The 17,381-nt window shown below is 39.9% G+C and overlaps 5 protein-coding genes across 5 annotated transcripts; 1 reads left to right on the top strand and 4 right to left on the bottom strand.

Annotated features, from left to right (window-relative positions):
- Window positions 1–260: 260 nt before the first annotated feature.
- Window positions 261–4,056, bottom strand: BATDEDRAFT_28217 (uncharacterized protein; the record flags this gene model as incomplete). Its single annotated transcript, XM_006682530.1, has 11 exons — window positions 261–760; window positions 826–1,691; window positions 1,910–2,062; window positions 2,128–2,250; window positions 2,321–2,387; window positions 2,447–2,546; window positions 2,639–2,711; window positions 2,794–3,365; window positions 3,443–3,548; window positions 3,620–3,771; window positions 4,012–4,056. The coding sequence occupies 11 exons, from the start codon at window positions 4,054–4,056 to the stop codon at window positions 261–263; spliced, it is 2,757 nt and encodes a 918-aa protein (XP_006682593.1).
- A 309-nt stretch (window positions 4,057–4,365) lies between these two features.
- Window positions 4,366–5,725, bottom strand: BATDEDRAFT_36195 (uncharacterized protein). Its single transcript, XM_006682590.1, has one exon. It carries the CDS (start codon window positions 5,719–5,721, stop codon window positions 4,714–4,716), a length of 1,008 nt encoding a protein of 335 aa, XP_006682653.1. The 5' UTR covers window positions 5,722–5,725; the 3' UTR covers window positions 4,366–4,713.
- A 490-nt stretch (window positions 5,726–6,215) lies between these two features.
- BATDEDRAFT_14694 (uncharacterized protein) lies at window positions 6,216–8,727 on the top strand (the record flags this gene model as incomplete). Its single annotated transcript, XM_006682503.1, has 9 exons — window positions 6,216–6,406; window positions 6,493–6,689; window positions 6,753–6,840; window positions 6,905–7,169; window positions 7,248–7,515; window positions 7,581–7,750; window positions 7,828–7,946; window positions 8,044–8,476; window positions 8,587–8,727. The coding sequence occupies 9 exons, from the start codon at window positions 6,216–6,218 to the stop codon at window positions 8,725–8,727; spliced, it is 1,872 nt and encodes a 623-aa protein (XP_006682566.1).
- Window positions 8,728–8,861: 134 nt separating this feature from the next.
- On the bottom strand, window positions 8,862–10,735 carry BATDEDRAFT_28214 (uncharacterized protein; the record flags this gene model as incomplete). The annotated part of the gene is made up of 8 exons (XM_006682529.1): window positions 8,862–9,032; window positions 9,119–9,299; window positions 9,413–9,702; window positions 9,798–9,942; window positions 10,022–10,179; window positions 10,254–10,321; window positions 10,533–10,579; window positions 10,662–10,735. The coding sequence occupies 8 exons, from the start codon at window positions 10,733–10,735 to the stop codon at window positions 8,862–8,864; spliced, it is 1,134 nt and encodes a 377-aa protein (XP_006682592.1).
- A 130-nt stretch (window positions 10,736–10,865) lies between these two features.
- BATDEDRAFT_28213 (uncharacterized protein) lies at window positions 10,866–17,217 on the bottom strand (the record flags this gene model as incomplete). The annotated part of the gene is made up of 10 exons (XM_006682528.1): window positions 10,866–11,718; window positions 11,795–11,858; window positions 11,934–12,358; window positions 12,460–12,870; window positions 12,972–13,085; window positions 13,182–16,006; window positions 16,091–16,336; window positions 16,452–16,567; window positions 16,777–17,004; window positions 17,085–17,217. 10 exons carry the CDS (start codon window positions 17,215–17,217, stop codon window positions 10,866–10,868), a joined length of 5,415 nt encoding a protein of 1,804 aa, XP_006682591.1.
- Between the last annotated feature and the right edge of the window lie 164 nt (window positions 17,218–17,381).

Here is a 17,381-nt window from a genome sequence, read left to right as displayed (position 1 = left end):
AATCTACCGATATAAAAGAGCATCGCCAGGAAAGCATAGTTTCGGACCAAACTCCCGATTTCAATAAGCTGACAGCATTTTGACAATGAATGCGGTTGATGAATGCAGAATGACAAATGAAAAACACATTGAAGTTGCTAATCATTTATCTCCATTCCCATCATCACCAGATGTGACTGACTCCAACCCATTTCTATTGGAAACATGCTTGTTTGAAACTTGTTCAACTGCCACATTCTTATAGGCTGTGAAAACATTGTTTATCTTGAATCTTTACTCAACATTGGACTGACTTGATGCTCCAACATCCCATTATAACTCTGTCGATCTATATAAAAAAGCACTAAACAAGCCGCTATTCCCATTGCACAGCTACTAGTGAAAAACACTTCTGTGATATAATATGTTGGATCGGAGTTGACTAATCTCGCCACAACTATTGGAAACACCGACAATGTTACATTCAATGCAATGGTTGCAATGCCAAACGCTGTTGCTAGATTGCTCTCATTTACAATTAATGGAATACATGGCCAGAATGTGAGTAGCATTGAATAAGCCAGTCCAAGAACAACCAGTGCTGGAATGGGTGTCGAGTATACGGTTGCATTGGCTGTTGTAAAAAAGCAATGAACACTCATCATCATGACACTGCAAGCAATCAATACTTTGACTCGATGTCCTGTTTGATCAACAAGCGTCCCTACGAATGGTACCAGCAAGGCAGAAATGGTATCTGGCACTCCCATAACCTGAGATGCTGATTGCAGTTGAAAACAAGATTGTTAGTTTAAACTTTTGATAACATTCACTCAATGTGCTTACCTGTCTGTGGATCGTCTGCATACCATCGTTTCTGTAAAAATGCAGAATGTATTGTGTTGAATGGAATGACTGTAGCGTACAACAAACACATGATTAAGCAGATAAGCCAGAATCGTAATGGCATTTGAACCAGTCCTGCACAGTCCATCTTGTCCATGTGCATCAATGCTTCAGATCGTATCGGATGTTCAAGCTGTGAATCCGTCCAGGCTTCCAGTTCCATCTCATCTTCCATCTTACTGCTCTCGCATTCAACATCATCTACTTCCATTCCGTCTAGATCTGCTAGTCCAATTGCACACCAGAATGAGCATAAACAAGTCACCACACCAACCCACATGGCTGCTGGTACTCCGCCCATGACTGCTAAATATGGACTCACAACATCATTGAATACACTTCCAAGTCTAGCAACACTAAGATTGACTCCAAGTGCAAATGCAATCTCTTTTCCTTTGAACCACTTGGCTGTGGTCTTGGACTGCACGACAGAGAGTGATTCACTTCCCATACCAAACAAAAGACGTCCGATATGCATGGCTACGTAGGATTGATAAGTCACTCCTAATGTAAAACTGATTTGTCCTACACATACCAACATTGATAATATAATCAACAAGGCTCGAATCCCAATCGTGTCTGCCAACACTCCGCTAAACATTGGAAGCACAATATTCGGCAGCGAATACAATGAATAGAAAAGACCAAGATGGAAAGCGTAGTCTTGGTCCGTGGCTTCAAGATACTGTTGTAAAGGTGTATTCAACGAGGCTGGTAAATCATAAGCATAGTAGTTGCCAAACATGATACAAGACGACAGACCCAGTGCTGTCCAGCGCATATCTGTACCAAGTGAACGCATTACTCTATTGAATTGTATGGATATATTATACCGTAGTCCAGAACTGATAAATACCGACGAGAATGACATGGTGTCGAGTGGTCTATACTAGCTGGCAAACGTCGTATCGGGTATCAAGAATCAATTGTGTAAAAATTAGTACACTGGAAACCAGCTTATTTTAGACTTGGTAGCAATAAAATCAATCTTATAAAAACATTCAAAATTTATTGTTTAAACAACATGGGAATAAACGATAGCTTGCCATTGTCATACGCAATGCAAGCAAGTGCACCTTTATCAAATTGAGATGCAAATGCAATACATTCAGGCCCTGCTGCACTGGTCTTACGATTCGATGAATGGGTGGTGTGCATTGGTCCGTATACTGGACCACTATATACATGATGGATTCATAGGTTAAAACAAGTCACTATAATATACAACGTTGGAAAACCTACATGTAAGAAAACTCGGGTAATGGTTTAGTTTTAATCGCATACAGTACTAATTGGCTTGATCCCTCCAACTGAACAAGCATCCGGTCTCCCAAGGGTGATACGCAGAATTGACGAATACCAGATCTACAGTTTCAATGATTGTCAGTAATTCATATCGTTATTGTTCACTCGTAATCATCATTGTATTGCTTACAGATTGCTCGCACCGTTACCGAGTGTCACAAGTTTATCCAGTTTCATTAATGGTGTTGTGATTGTATCTAATGATTCATTACATTTTAGAAACGCATCAATAAATGAGTTTAAACCATCAACATACCCAAACACGGCGCACTCTTGGTCATTTGAACCATTGCAATGCGGGACTCTCCCTCCAAACCAAATATAAACAGTCGAATATCAGGCAACCACGTCAAACTCTACATATAAAACATGACGTGTAAATCAATCTGGTATCAGTAGCAACCAGCTAGTCAACTCAATACAGCTAAAGGATTGATTCAAGACTTACATGAGCAGGTCGTTTAGTGCAAAGCAATACACTGTTCCACAACTGCGTTTCCCAAATTCGAATACCTCCACGTCTGCACATCATCCATCATTACAGTGTAAGCATCTGATTGAATTACCTTGTTCAAGTGGTGTATGCAAACAATCCACACTTACTTGAACGATTGAAGTAAAAACATTCCATCTGAGCTAAATTTCAATTCATGTGTTGGCCCACCAGATAATGACAATGCTTCGCTTGACTCTGTGGCAACGTCAAACACAACCAACGTTGAGTTGGCCGATGATCCTGCAACAATATAGCGTCCATCTGGAGACCATGCAAAATGCGATACATGTGACAACTGGGGTGCACGAAGTAATGTCATCCAAGCTTGTGGACAACCCTGCGCATCAGCTGGAATCAGTGGATGCAGTCGTTTTGTCGAAGTAGTTGGATGGACATCAAATTGTAGTCGCCATAGACATACACCACTCTTGCATCCCACTGCAAGCACAGCTGATCCTGTAGGACACCATGCGATACCAGTAATTCCCCGTTGAAACTCATGATGTAGTCCAACAGCCTGACGCGGACACCACGTCTCGGAAGTCAAATCAAATAGATGCACCGAATCATTGCGATGGATTATGGCAATAGTTTGTTTGAATGGATGCCATGCCAAACCCACAACTGGACCTTTGCCTTTATTTATAATCAGTTGTTCGTGTAATCCATCAGCCGAACGCTATCAATACAATAATATGCAACAACAAGTTAGAATCCCACAAAGGTCAGATCCAGTCTAAACCCATTATAATTTACCATTCCAGTGACATGGTAAATGGGTGCCATAATATGTTGGCATACACCACGAATCATTTGTAGAATATCGAATTCCGATCGATTGACAGACAAGTTGTTTTCGTCACTACAATTCATAGTCATTGAATCCAATCAGCAGGGTTTGTTTTACACATGATGCAAGATGGGTAATATTACTCTAGCATAAAAGACTCTAGTAGTCGAGAGATGGCAGACAAAGGTCCGAATGACTTGATAGGGAGTGTTGCAAGTGGTCTGGCACTGCTTGTATCCTGCACTCCTGGACATTGGATGTGATCTGGAACAACAATACAAGGATACATGACACCCTATAGTTGAACATTTAAAATTTCATAAGTCATTCAGAAACTACAGCTTTACGGCGAATCAAGACTTGCCTCTGCTCTAGCATACAGACTCAATGCCGAATCATCTGATGAAGTGAGTGATACTAAACCCATGTAATTGATTTGTAAGAAAGTTGAATTGATGATGACAGATTCCAATATATATATAGAATCAGACACAATGTACTAACAAAGTGTTTGATCAAGTTCACATAGTGTTACTGCTCCAGTGTCTGTTGAATCCGATGTGGGCATTGGAACCGTCATGAATAATACTCGACTATTTAGTATCAACTCAGTAACTGTAAAAATCAGTCGGATTCACGTCAAACATTGCAATGCAAAAATAATGATAAAAACTCTAGTTTCTAGTCTTGAATCTAATTTTGTATGCAAGAATCAATGCACAATGACAATCCAACTCATAGTCAAGTAGACTCATAGTCTATTGCTTAGTATGAATACTAAGCCATCACAAGTTTTGATTAATGTTTGATTTGATCCGACGGTTTCTAACACGCCACTGGACTGTATAACTTGTTTGATATTGTATTGACAGGATCTCAATTCAACTATATTTGAAATAGAAACAAAGTTCATTCTAAATAATACAACTCAAGGATACTGCCATAAAAGGCTTGCACAAAGACCAGAGTATATATATTAGGAACAGGACAAGGGTGAACACGAGCACCAACATATTCCTATACAAATAAGAACAGGTTGTAGAAAGAAATTGTATAAATGATGGGTGGTAGTTCAAAGAAAACAGCAGAATTGGAAACAAGAAACAGTGTAAAGAAAAAGTATAAAAGAAAGTGTAGAAGCGTACGAACAAAGTCTAGGTATGATTGGAGTGTACATATCCAGAAAAGAAGGATTGTTTTATGAATCAAGTAGACTTGATACAAGAGAATGGGATATTCAGTTGTAGTAAGTAGAGGATCCAGAGAGACTGAATGGAGGTACTACAGAAGAATTGTCCTTGAACATCTGATTATAGTGAGGATCAGACATGTAAATGGGGCTAATAGTATGAGGAGGTCTATACTGCAGAGTGTCTATAGTAGGATTGAATGCTTCAAACATATCCTGGTTATTGGTGCTGGACAGGTTTCTAGTAGGAATAAAATCCAGCATGGGTGTTTGATTGTACATGGGTTGAGATGGATGCATTTGGAAATGACGCTGTTGCTGCTGCTGTTGTTGCATCCACCATGCCTGCTGTAGTTGCTGCTGCATCACTTGATGCTGCTGTTGCTGTAACTTCATAAAATACATACGCTGTTTCTCCATGATAAGCTGGTCACGATAAGCAGTGAGTTGTCGAGTAACATGCAACATCTCTGCACGATAAGTCAGCAGCTCTATAATGTCCTGACGAAGCAAGGGAGCAACACTAATAGACGAGCGGTCATAGTCATCCTTGTGGAAAGTCTGAGCGACAGCAACTAGGGGATTGAAGGTAACAACAATGCGACGACTAACAGCAGGAGAGAGCTGGACAGACGAGTCTTGAATCTCATCAGCTGGAGCATTCAGAGCAATGAATGAAACCGAGTTATTACTACAAGTGGAAGATGAAGGATGAACAGGGCTGACAGGACTCGCAGGGACCAAAGAGCAGGGAGAAGCATCCAAGACCTCTAGAGATGAATGAGTTTGGACCAATTCAGCAGCAGGCAGGATGATTAACGATGAGATGTCTTTAGACTCTTGAGTAGCATCAGAAACGACAGTCATAATAGGAGAGGATGTAGGAGAAGGAAGAACAGTGTATTTTTGAGTTGTATTAGAGAGAGGACTAGAAACAAGGTTAAAGGCAGGTTCGATTGAGCATTTTTCAGTGATGCCACATGGAATAAACAAGGAGGTTTCTGGAGGAGGAGAAGCAGGAATACCGCTGGTGACGGTTGAATCCAGACAAGACATTGATGATTATGAACAACTAAAGTCAAGATTTGAGTGTTTGAAAAGTGAGTTTTATATTGCCACGTGACTGACCGTTTGCTTTGAATCGCCCTTTTTGTTTCGAGAATCCCTTCAAGTGCCACTGCGGATTGAATTGGCCAAAAAATAGTCAATTGGAATGAATTGGAATTTGTTGAAATTGGCCAAAAAATAATGAATTGGAATTTGTTGAATTTGGCCAAAAATAATCAATTGAAATTTGTTGAATTTGGACTCAATTCAACTAAAACTCTTTTTTATATTCTGTTTTCATGACCAACTCAGATATTCATACTGCTACAAACAAACGCTTGCATGGTACATTCATATACTCTTTTATATTAATCAAAATAACACATTCATTAACCACTATTATAATCTTGTCGTTTTTAATTCCATCTTGATTTCATCTAGATTCTCAATTATCAGATCAAGATAATGAGAGTGACGGTAGTGACTTTGGTCCAACAGTTCCCATGTCAGGAACCGACCAAGAAACAAATTCTGTTTTGTCTGAAAAAGATAGAGCTGCTCGCTTGAAGAAAAAACAGAAACTCGCTGCTCAGCTACAACACCAAAAACTGTTTTTGGATTCATTACCTTGTACTGACATGTACGAAGTCTCTCTTATGCATAGAGATATCGTCAACCTGATTTCATGTACAAGGTAATCACTAAATTAGCATAAAATCACTTTCTAGATCAACTATTGTCAAAACTCACTGAAAATCTTGATTCTATTCTCAATTTTAGCACTGATTTCATCATTACAACTTCCATTGACGGTCATGTCAAGTTTTGGAAAAAATCGCTCAAAGGAATCGAATTTGTTAAACATTTCAGATCCCATGTGGGTGCCATTGTCGCCACAGATGCTTCTTTTGATGGTCTGCTATTTGCTACCGCCGGTGTCGACAAGGGCCTCAAAGTGTTTGATGTCATCAATTTCGGTAACGTCAACTCTGTGTATGACTACCATATGTAGATGCTGTTTCTAACTGGTTTGAATCTAGATATGATCACCATGTTTAAACTAAATTATTTTCCTGCTGCCGTTTGCTGGATCTACAAAAAGAGTCAAGCTAAAGCTTTACTGGCTTGGTATGTTTTTATTCTTGTATATATACTCAATCATTACCTGTAAACTCATTTCTATTTATAATAGCTCGGATAAGGAAACAAGCACCATCAGTCTGTATGATGGACGTGGCGGAACAACGTGTATTCAATCCATCACTACCTTGCATAGTGTACCAGTAAATATCATAAAGTATAATCATATTGCCAATACTGTGGTTTCTGTGGATGATGGAGGCATGATAGAATATTGGACTCCAAACGAATTCTCTGATCAAGGATTTGATCATCCCAAACCTTCAGCCGTGTCTTGGGAATTCAAGGGCGAAACTGACCTATACGAGTTTAAAAAGGTACTGTTTGAAAACGGTTTGTGTATAGCATGCATCCTCGTTTTATCAACTCACTCTGACATACAACACATCATTTAGGCAAAAACAGTACCAACATGTCTACAATTCTCACCAGATTTCTCAAAGTTTGTCACATTTGGATTCGGTGATCGTCAGATTCGCATCTTTAATTTTCGCACTGGGAAACTCATGCGCAAATATGATGAAAGTTTGAGCGTGGTGTCCGAAATGCAACAGGCAGGCACTGCTATTCACACACTTGATGATATGGAGTTTGGTAGGCGTTTGGCAATCGAACGTGAAATTGAAAAAGCAAGCGGTGGTCAAAGTGCAACAGTAAATGCTGGTACGTTGAATTAAACTATTCTTATTTGATGCATGTTTAAACTCGTACTAATGCATACCTTGTAGTATTTGATGAATCTGGTACCCATGTCATATATCCTACTTTGATTGGTATCAAGGTTGTAAACATCCTTTCCAACAAGGTTGTTTGTCTTATCGGAAAAGGTGAAACTCAACGCTTTATGAACCTAACATTATATCAAGGTGCTCCAAAACAAAAAATTATGCTCACGCTGGTAAGTTGATGCATCTTTGTTGAATGCAAACCATGACGGCTCACCTTTTTACTGCGCGACCTGATTTACATGAATAGGCCATGGCTGCCTCAAATAATCCTTTGGTCAAAGATTCTGAAATGACAGATCCAACACTGTTCTGCACTGCTTATAAAAAACCCCGGTTTTATTCGTTTACTCGACGTGAGCCTGACTCGTAAGTATTTCAATTGACTAAATGTAACAGTCTACAAGTGCTGGATATAAACAGAATAGTGAATTCACTTGATTAAATCAACATGTGTCAACAATAGTGAAGGAGCAGTAGCATCTGGATCGGGAAATCGAGACATCTTCAATGAAAAACCATCTCGCGAGGAACAAACCGTTGCTGCTGCATCCTCCCATAAACAAACCATGGGCTCGACTGGAATCATCCATACAACATTTGGTGATATTCATATTCGTCTTTTTCCCGAACAGGCACCAAAGTCGGTTGAAAACTTTATTGAACTATCCAAAAAGGGATACTTTGACAATGTACTTTTTCATCGTGTCATCAAGGGATTTATGCTCCAAACGGGAGATCCTTTGGGTGATGGGACTGGAGGAGAATCATGTTGGGGAAAAGAATTTGAGGATGAGTTTCATCGATCGGTTAAACACGATCGTCCTTATACATTATCCATGGCAAATTGTGGACCCAATACCAACGGGAGTCAATTTTTTATCACCACTGCACCAACGGTACGTTTTATACTGCACGCTTGAATGGTTGCTAGCACATTGCTGTCGAGTCCAAGTTGATGTGTTTGTAAACCTGACTAATCATTGTTTCTAAACTTGTACATACATAGCCCTGGCTGGATAACAAACATACGATTTTTGGTCGTGCTACTGGGGGCATGAACGTGATTCATCGGATTGAAAATGCAAAAACGGATAAATCAGATAAGCCATTGGAAGATATCCGTATAATGAGCGTTGAAGTGCGTTAGTTGCAGAATTGCCATCAGCACCAAGCATCACACTGCACACTCGGCTATTGATAAAACACGTAATTCATTTAATGTATCAATAATGTGCAAGCAGTGAGAATTCAATAAAGATACAAAGATCATGTTCACAACAATTAGTCGTCTGTAGCAATATGAGACTGAGATGTTTTGGCAAGAACAAGTCTGTATAAATCAACAGCTTCTTTCACCCTCGAGTAGCTCAAACAAAAAGTTTGTAGGTCCACACGATAGTCCTGGATTGATATTGATTGATTCTTGACAAGAGATTGCACAAACCCACAGACCTACATACACTCAATATTTAGCAACCGATCACATCTAAAACACAGATTGGTGTTTTGAGTGACATCTGGTATAGAAACCAACCTACCAAACGGACTTGTCGATCTTGCATGTACTTGTCACGAATCGTATCACAAGCATTCATACATTTCGACAAATGCATATGAAGAAAATCTTTTGGAAGTGTAGCAGTGTTTTTGGAAGCAACCCTATTCACAACTTCCATTACATGCATGGTCGTTGATATTTCAACCAATGCATCTAAAAAACTAGACCCAAATCAAACATGAATTCATGACACAACATTAATATTTAGACTGAATCAACCTTTGAACACCTCGTTGACATATCAATCAGCTTAACTTAACCTGACATCACTTACATGTGCAGTTTGGGAGATGTTGATAGTGCAATAATAGTCTCGGATGCAATGATTGCATTATGCTCCACAAGATCTTGGAATGTTTTTTTAGTCAATCCTACCATATGCACAAATTGTGGCAAGGTATGAAGCCAATGCGACACGGTTTGCTGTTGTGCATGAGAAAGGGGTGATGTGTAGCCATATATAAAAAGTTTTCGTGCTTCATCTCTAGAAACAACATCTATAGCCGAGTATCTAAGATCCAAATCTGGCATATGTTGTGCAAGTGCTGGATGCTTCCAAGTCACCTACTCATTAAAATAAGTCAATATCAATGCATGCGATTCAGAAATTCGATTCCAACCAAGCAAAGACTACAGACAGCATAAACAAAACCAACTACCTTTTCTATGTTTGTACAAGGAAGAGTTGGAGGAAAAGCGTTTTTAACTCCAATGTACAATTTCAAATCCATTCCATTGGGATAATGATGTTGAATCAATTCACGAGCAAAACATTTGGCGTTCCATATTGTCCATGTATTGGTTCTGACATGAACACATTAAACAGTAAGATCAAATCAGAATATATGACACAAGACTAGGTTTCGTGATATAAACAACTTACTTGGAAATGGCATCCAGATCTGTACTTTTTATCCATTCAGAAAACCCATCAGCAATGTGTTTATATCGAGCAACAGTCTGATCCGTTTCATACAGATGCTCGACAGGAATGGGACATTCAAGCCTAACAGCATGTTTAACAAGTACATGACAAACATTCTATAAATTCAAGATGAATTCATCATTTTGTATTAGAAAAGCTTGCACGAATATCACCAAGAATGGATGATTACCTTTGTACCCAAACTAAACAATTGACAGACAAAGACTCTTTCATGATCTGTGACAGTACGGAATGGACCTAATTTACACATACATGCCATAAGAAGCGCTGATACGGAAGTTGGATCCAGTTCTGATTGCAGTGCATTCTGACTTGACACAGACGTTGATGTTGAGTTCAGATGGACTAGAGTGTATAATGTGATGGCTCGTAATGAGATCTATGTAGATGTGAGTGTACTGTATCGAATTATAACAGATGGTTTGAATCAGAATATTCATAAACCTACTGTTGGAAGTAACATTGGATGCATTAGAAGCAACACTAGCATTTGCTCTAGATTCTAATACAACATATTAGAGTTAAATCTATTCTTATTCGACAGAGTGTATGAAGATGATATACATGTGAGTTGTACGACAACTGGGTTGCAGCTTCAGATAGGTTTAAATGATTCAAACCAACATCGTAGAGTGTGTCCAGTAACTTCATTCCAATTCAACAGAATATGGTAAGAACATAACAAGGGTTGAGTCAATCTAAAGCAGTTGTCTACTGCAGGCTGGTTCTCAATGTAAAGCCTCATCTCTATCAAGGTTGTATCAGTCTTTTATTCATGCTTTCAATGCATCAAAAGGCTTGGTTCTTGTAGTGTTCCTTCAATCACAACACCATCATGATCCCAATGAATCTTTTCAAAGTTACCAAGAACAATCGGTGGTACATCGTACTTGCTCTTCTTGTGAACTACTGGATGAGCAGTACTGGCTTTCACTGGTCGCTCAATCTCTTCCACATGACATACAAACTTGACTTTTGCTAGTGATCGCATCCAGATCGATATACCATGTGTAGTCGTACATCCTGGATCAAGTCGTGTCATGCTGGATTGCAGCTGTCCACTTACAAAGAGTGTGTCTAGAAGATCCAAAGAATGGTCATGGCTTGTACGAACTCCACGTCCTAAAAGTATATCATGGTTTAAAATAGGAACAATCCGAATAAAGAAATCTACGGGTGTGTTTTTATGGTTGGTGATTTGCCATTCCAACCGAATGAGTGTTTTGATCTGGCATTGGAATGATCCTGGCTGGAGTCGTACTAAAGTACTGTGCGTGTCGGCACTATCCGTCTGGTCACTGTTTAACGCGTTCGTACACAGCGTCACTGTTGGAATGAGTGAAATGCTCTCGGACTTGACAATATGCAGCATACGCTGTGTGGGTGTAAAGTCACGTAAAGAAAGAATGCCTTGTCGGGATCGAGAACAGGTCCAGTGAGTGAGAATACGTCCACGGTGTGACAATCCTCCCACAAGTGACTCTCGATACCAGTAAATAGCTCTAGATAACGCTTCTCCTTCTGGAGACTGCATAGCCGTCTTGTTCAAAATATATTGTTTCCATGCAGGCGTTGGTATAGACTTTTCAACCTCTGATTGCGGCAGTGTGATGCGTTTCAATGGAAGAATGATCCTAATCAAACATTCAATCCAAAATTCAATCCAAGATATCCAAATATCCCATTTTATTTCAAACTATCAGCACTCACCTTTTTGAAGCGCCTGAATGAATTACAGCATCATATGTACTAGTAGGCACATTGGTCTCGTCATCTGTTTAATACGAAATAATACAAAAATCAATCCAATACATTCATACCACATTCGTATCACATGCATATCACATACCTTCATACAAATCAAAATTCAAATGGAAGGGTTCATTCCATTTGTTATGTACATCAAAGGTCATCACAAACAACATGCGCACTTGGTCATCATCTTGCATGGCATCCATGACCGCATCAGCTAAACGCGGTTCAGTCATCATGTCACCAACAGATGCAGCTCGGCTATGTGCTTGATCTTCCAATTCGTTAGGCACAGCGACAGGATCAACGGGTGATCCTACCAAAACTTGTGCAGCTGAAAGTTCGTTGTGGCTATGAAGTAGAAAATCTACGTTATGTACTGTTATCACTGGTCGAACTGTTAAAAGAACTGGCATAACAACTAGTCGAGTATAGAAATGCACATCTGGCACAGTTGTAGTGGATTGTGATGAGGGTGTCAAGTCAACATGTGCGTATTCAAATTGTACATTGACCCCCGTGCTATTTGACCACCAAAATAAAGAATGCATGGCGGTCATGTTAGGATCCATACAACCAAGTACTTTTTATAATTGTGGAATCAAAAGATTGCTAAACATTACCAATTTCTCTTGCCATATATACCAAATACCAATTCTAGAAATTGTCCTGGCTTTAAATCAATATCTAATCGCTGTGACAACATTCTAGTATCCGTGGTAAAATGACCCAAAACACCATATATGGACTCTGATGGCTTGAGCGCACGCGCAGTCTGACTATACAATCCAGCTGCTTTCGAGTCTTTGACACTATCACCTACATTCACTTGATCCGCAGTCTCAATAATAGTATAAGATTCAAACCAACAGGATCGAAGACTTTTGTTGTGGATATCTTGCTCGTATGCGTCAAGGAAGCCAGGCAATGACTCCATTGTATTGTCGACTGTGTCTGTCTGTTCAGATATATTGACTTGAATATACGTGATGGGTATAGATCCAATATTCTTGACAATTGTCTTGAATGTAGACCTGAAAGCAAAGTAATGTTAGCATCAAAGTCATCCGTTGTATGCATGATTTTACTATATCTCAATAGCCTCTCGGATAAAAGTGACAAACTATACACCCACCTTTCGCCTTCAAATAGCATACGCGCATAATGGCCACCAAGACTTGTGCTAAACACCTCCAGCATGGGCTGAGCACAAATAACTTTTAAAGGCATGCTCCATTTTTTTGCCGATCTAGAATTGCGAATATTCAAAATAGTCGTGAGTTAGTGTTGGCATCAGTCCTCAGCAAAACCTTGAGCACCATTGCATTTCTATTTAAAAACATACATATCAGAAGCAGAGGCAGATTTTGTAATAGGGACAGTATCGTTTCCACCATAAAGAAACTCGAGTCGTTTTTTTCCAGCTCTGGCTCGGTCATCTTGTTTCAGTTTCTTGCCATTTATAGTGCACATCTTTGGGTTATCCAGGCTACAGCGAACAGGATACACAACTTCCTCAATACATCCGCCAAATATTTTTGCTTTAATTCCATGAATATACAAAATACCGTCTTGTAATGGAGTACCGCTAAGTCGAATGGTATGTGTGCGGGTATCTGCTGCAATTCGAGTAGAAATCATTACAGGATCAAACGGTACACCCGAGGTAAACAAAGCAATCTGCTGCACATCAATATCGAATAAAAACGGATTGGCCAATGTTACATCCACTTGAACCGTCTCCATTGCTACCAGTATAAGATTGGCACCTTGGTTCATCCCAGAGTCATTCAATCCAGATGCCTTTTCGGCGTATGGATTGTAAATAAATACGTTTTTGGGTGCTGTGGTAGTAGATGAGGCAGCATCTTGATCGTCAGGAAACATATCTTTTCTCAGTCTTACATTTGGAACTTGACGAGCCAGTGGCTTAATGGGTACCAATCGACGAAGTACAGGAACACCCAAAATACATTCTTGGATTCCACGGACAAGAGGCTGGAGACTATACTGACTGTCTTTACACGGCCCATCTGCTCCTTCCTCGCCTTGACTACAAGTCAACGTTTGTGAATTTCGATGATGAAGAGCAACTTGCTGCAACACTTCTGAAAAATAGGCTTGATCGCGTTTACTAATATGTCTATACAGCATACGCAAGAGTTTGCAAATATATCGCACGACTCGTACATCATCCTCTCTAGACTGGGCAATATATATACATTGTTTCAATACACCAATCTGCAAAGATGGCCAGCCGTTTTGGATGCTTGGAATCGTAATGCCACGAGAAATAGGCGACCTGAACAAACTCGAAGCTTGATCAAGATCCTCTTGGTTTTCGTATTCTTCCAGCCACACATCATATACATACGTTGACTGAATACTAGAAAAAAGCGATTTTTGTTTGTTGGCACCATCATGAAAGTCATTGTCTTGCATGGAAAGAAGATCAAAAACTCGCTCAAGACAATTTAATGGAGGGCATGCAAGCTCGCGAGTTGAAGCAGAGGAAAAAAGTGTTTCTTTAGTAGGAACATATGAACCATCGTATCTTCCACTAGCAAACTTTCCAGTCATTATAGCATTGCTCAGTAGTGCCATATGATGTAAAAAAAACGCATGCTTTCTATGACTCTCGATAATACTACATATGGCCGATAGGGATGCAACGCTTGAAATTTGATCACCAACAGTCAAATATTCCATTCCAGAATGCCATGCACGCATGGTCCATGATATAACGTCTGCTTTAGAAGCGCCAAGCCCATTTTGAAGCAAGATGCGATCTGGATTCAGCATGGGCATCAATCCTGTAGGTTGACCAGCAAGACTAGATACCGTATTGATTGCAGAAACAGTTTGTGAACCACCTGTAGTAGGTGTAGATGCAAGACTAGGAATCATGTTTCCTAAAACTCCGCCAGGCACAGCATTTGCAATTATCCCTCCCATATTTGTAGCTATATTTGAAGTACCTGCAATGCTACTAGAATTCCCATGTATGACACCAGGGCCGCTACTGCCACCCGAACCAGATGATCCAATCCGTGCAGCAATCTCTGCACCAATTCCACGTGTTTCAGAGCTCCAATAGGCAATATGTGCACCATTGACACCAAACGATATCATGTATTTGTCCATACATACATACGCAAGAAATGTAGCCATTTTAATACTTGCCAAAACCTGCATGATAGGATAAAAGCCAGGTGCACCAAACGCAATCGATCGATCATACAAATAAACCATTTCACGAAACCGTTCTGGAAGATCACTCAGAAACGCAGAAAGTTGCTTGGATATTTTTGATGCAGAAATCAAGTCAATTGTTGTTGGAAGACAGCTTGTAAGAACACTTGCAGAACAATTCTGTGCAGCATTCAAAGAGGTGTCCATGTTTGGAGTAGTGGCAGTCGATGCAACACCACCTGACACCATAGAGTCTGTATCTACTTTACTGTCCTGATAAGAAACAATGGTATTACGTGTACTATTACATAGTCCGATTTTGTCCGAAAGACTCAAAAGTTGCGCACAGCATAAAGATTCCATTGCTGCAGCTTGCCATTGCAAATCTCCACTATTTTTTGTAGACTCGATTGCAGCAAAAAAACTGGCAATTGCCATATCCAAACGACCTGCAATCAAATACAAATCACCAAGAAGCTTTTGAATCCGTGCAGGGGTTCGTTTACGCGATTTGTCTGGATTCAATAGGGTACTGAGACCAAACCCAAGGTTCATGGCTGATGATCCCATTGAGGATAGAGATGGTTGAGTATGGAGTGAAGCAGAATGGAGTGGATGAGGGGATCCAGTTCCGGTGGGTATCGATGAAGCAGAGCCCAAATTATTACTAATTGGCGAAGTGGTATGAAATGTTGCGGAAACAGGAGTGTCTTGAGTTAGTAAAATCCCAGTCCCCATTTCTCTCATTCGATCAATGGGTGTATTAGCATGTATTGTGTGTGCCGATGGCGGTGCATGGATGGTAACAGATGCTGCAGTTGCAGCCAATATCGTGTTTCCAACCACAGGACTTCCAGCTGGTCCCAATGATCCCGAATATTGAGATCCAGCAGTAGAAGAGTTGCTTGTATTATATTGAAAAAGTGGCGAAATCATGACTGGACCATTAATCAAAGATCGACGCTCAATTTGGCCAGCCTATTGCAAAGTATGGCGAATATGGATGATCAATACTGAGGTTTGATGTATAAAGCATGTCAGAGCCAGTTCAATTTTACATACCAGAGAACCAAAAGCAAGAAGAAGATCAGCAGTAAAATCGGCAATCATTGTTTGAAGATAAAACGATATATTTCCGACATTTGGAATCATAACCAGACCTTTAATATTATCAGCCTGTGTATCAAGTGGTTCAAATCCAAAGCATCGATAAGCCAGTGTTGTTGTATACCGCTGTACAATATGTTGAAATCTTTTGTATCCGTCCAAAAGGTTTGGAGTTTGCTGACAATTCATGATTCCAATAACCTATGATGACAGATTAGATTAACACCAATATTAACTTTTGTAACGTAATGATTGGTATGAATTGAGCCCAGTATTTCAACCCTCAGATATTTCCACATTCAAGTAAGATGCTCACCCCAAGAACTTGCCGACTTAGTTGAATCTCTTCCAAAGGAGAATGTTCCTTATTATGGGAAGTAGCAAAGTTGAAATGAATGCACCCATCATGGTAGAATTGGTTGGTAAACTTGGCTATTAGTTCATATAAAATGTGTAGATTAATACCAGATTTAAACGATAGTGTTGAAACGACTGTTATGCCATGACAACAGATGGGAATGTTTGAACAAGCCAACAGAATTGGGTTGAATACTCTAGTATTCAAGAAATAGTCCAGTAACAGTTTATTTATGCAGTAGTATAGACTGCCAACCACTCGAATCCAGTGCAAGACCGCTCACCCGTTTTTGCGTCTGGAGGAGTGAGGTCTTTCAACGACACACTACCAAACTGGGAGAGAAGATGCAGATAAGTGTTGAAGGTATCCTGCCTAATGGGATGAACAGGAACAACCAAGATCTTTATACGGGCCAACGATAGTAACACTGACGGTTGTTCCTTCATTTGCTTCTTGACAAGTTGATATGAACTCCAGTGAGTAGCAAAGAATAACACGCAGTTGGCTTGCTCTAAACCCGACCCAACCCACCGTCAGTGTGTCACTCACTTGATGTTGATTAAACATGTACACGTTGCTTAATCAACCTACTAAATTGGTTGAATGTCAGCCATAGTAGACGAGTAGGTTCTACAACATCAAATAGGTTATTCACAACACCAAGTTGCTTTCTCTTACAGCCTTGATTCCCACGATAACCCTTGTTCGTCACATCTACATTCATGTCAACTATCTGTACCAAATATGTCATTTGACATGAAATGCGATCCAACCATGTGGTATCTCATGGTGTGATGCTAGTAAAATATATTTGAAGCAACTATTCGTTCCTATTATAAATGACGTGGGAATAGCTTCACACACCTGTCATTCTCTTTAAATGAGTTT

Source organism: Batrachochytrium dendrobatidis (assembly GCF_000203795.2).
Source record: "Batrachochytrium dendrobatidis JAM81 unplaced genomic scaffold BATDEscaffold_17, whole genome shotgun sequence".
NCBI classification, from domain to species: Eukaryota; Fungi; Chytridiomycota; class Chytridiomycetes; order Rhizophydiales; genus Batrachochytrium; species Batrachochytrium dendrobatidis.
This window is presented reverse-complemented; position numbering and strand designations above follow the sequence as displayed.

What these genes read in the sequence shown, in the direction of transcription:
- BATDEDRAFT_36195 (XM_006682590.1), bottom strand. Translation starts at nt 5,721, where the DNA reads ATGTCTTGTCTGGATTCAACCGTCACCAGCGGTATTCCTGCTTCTCCT.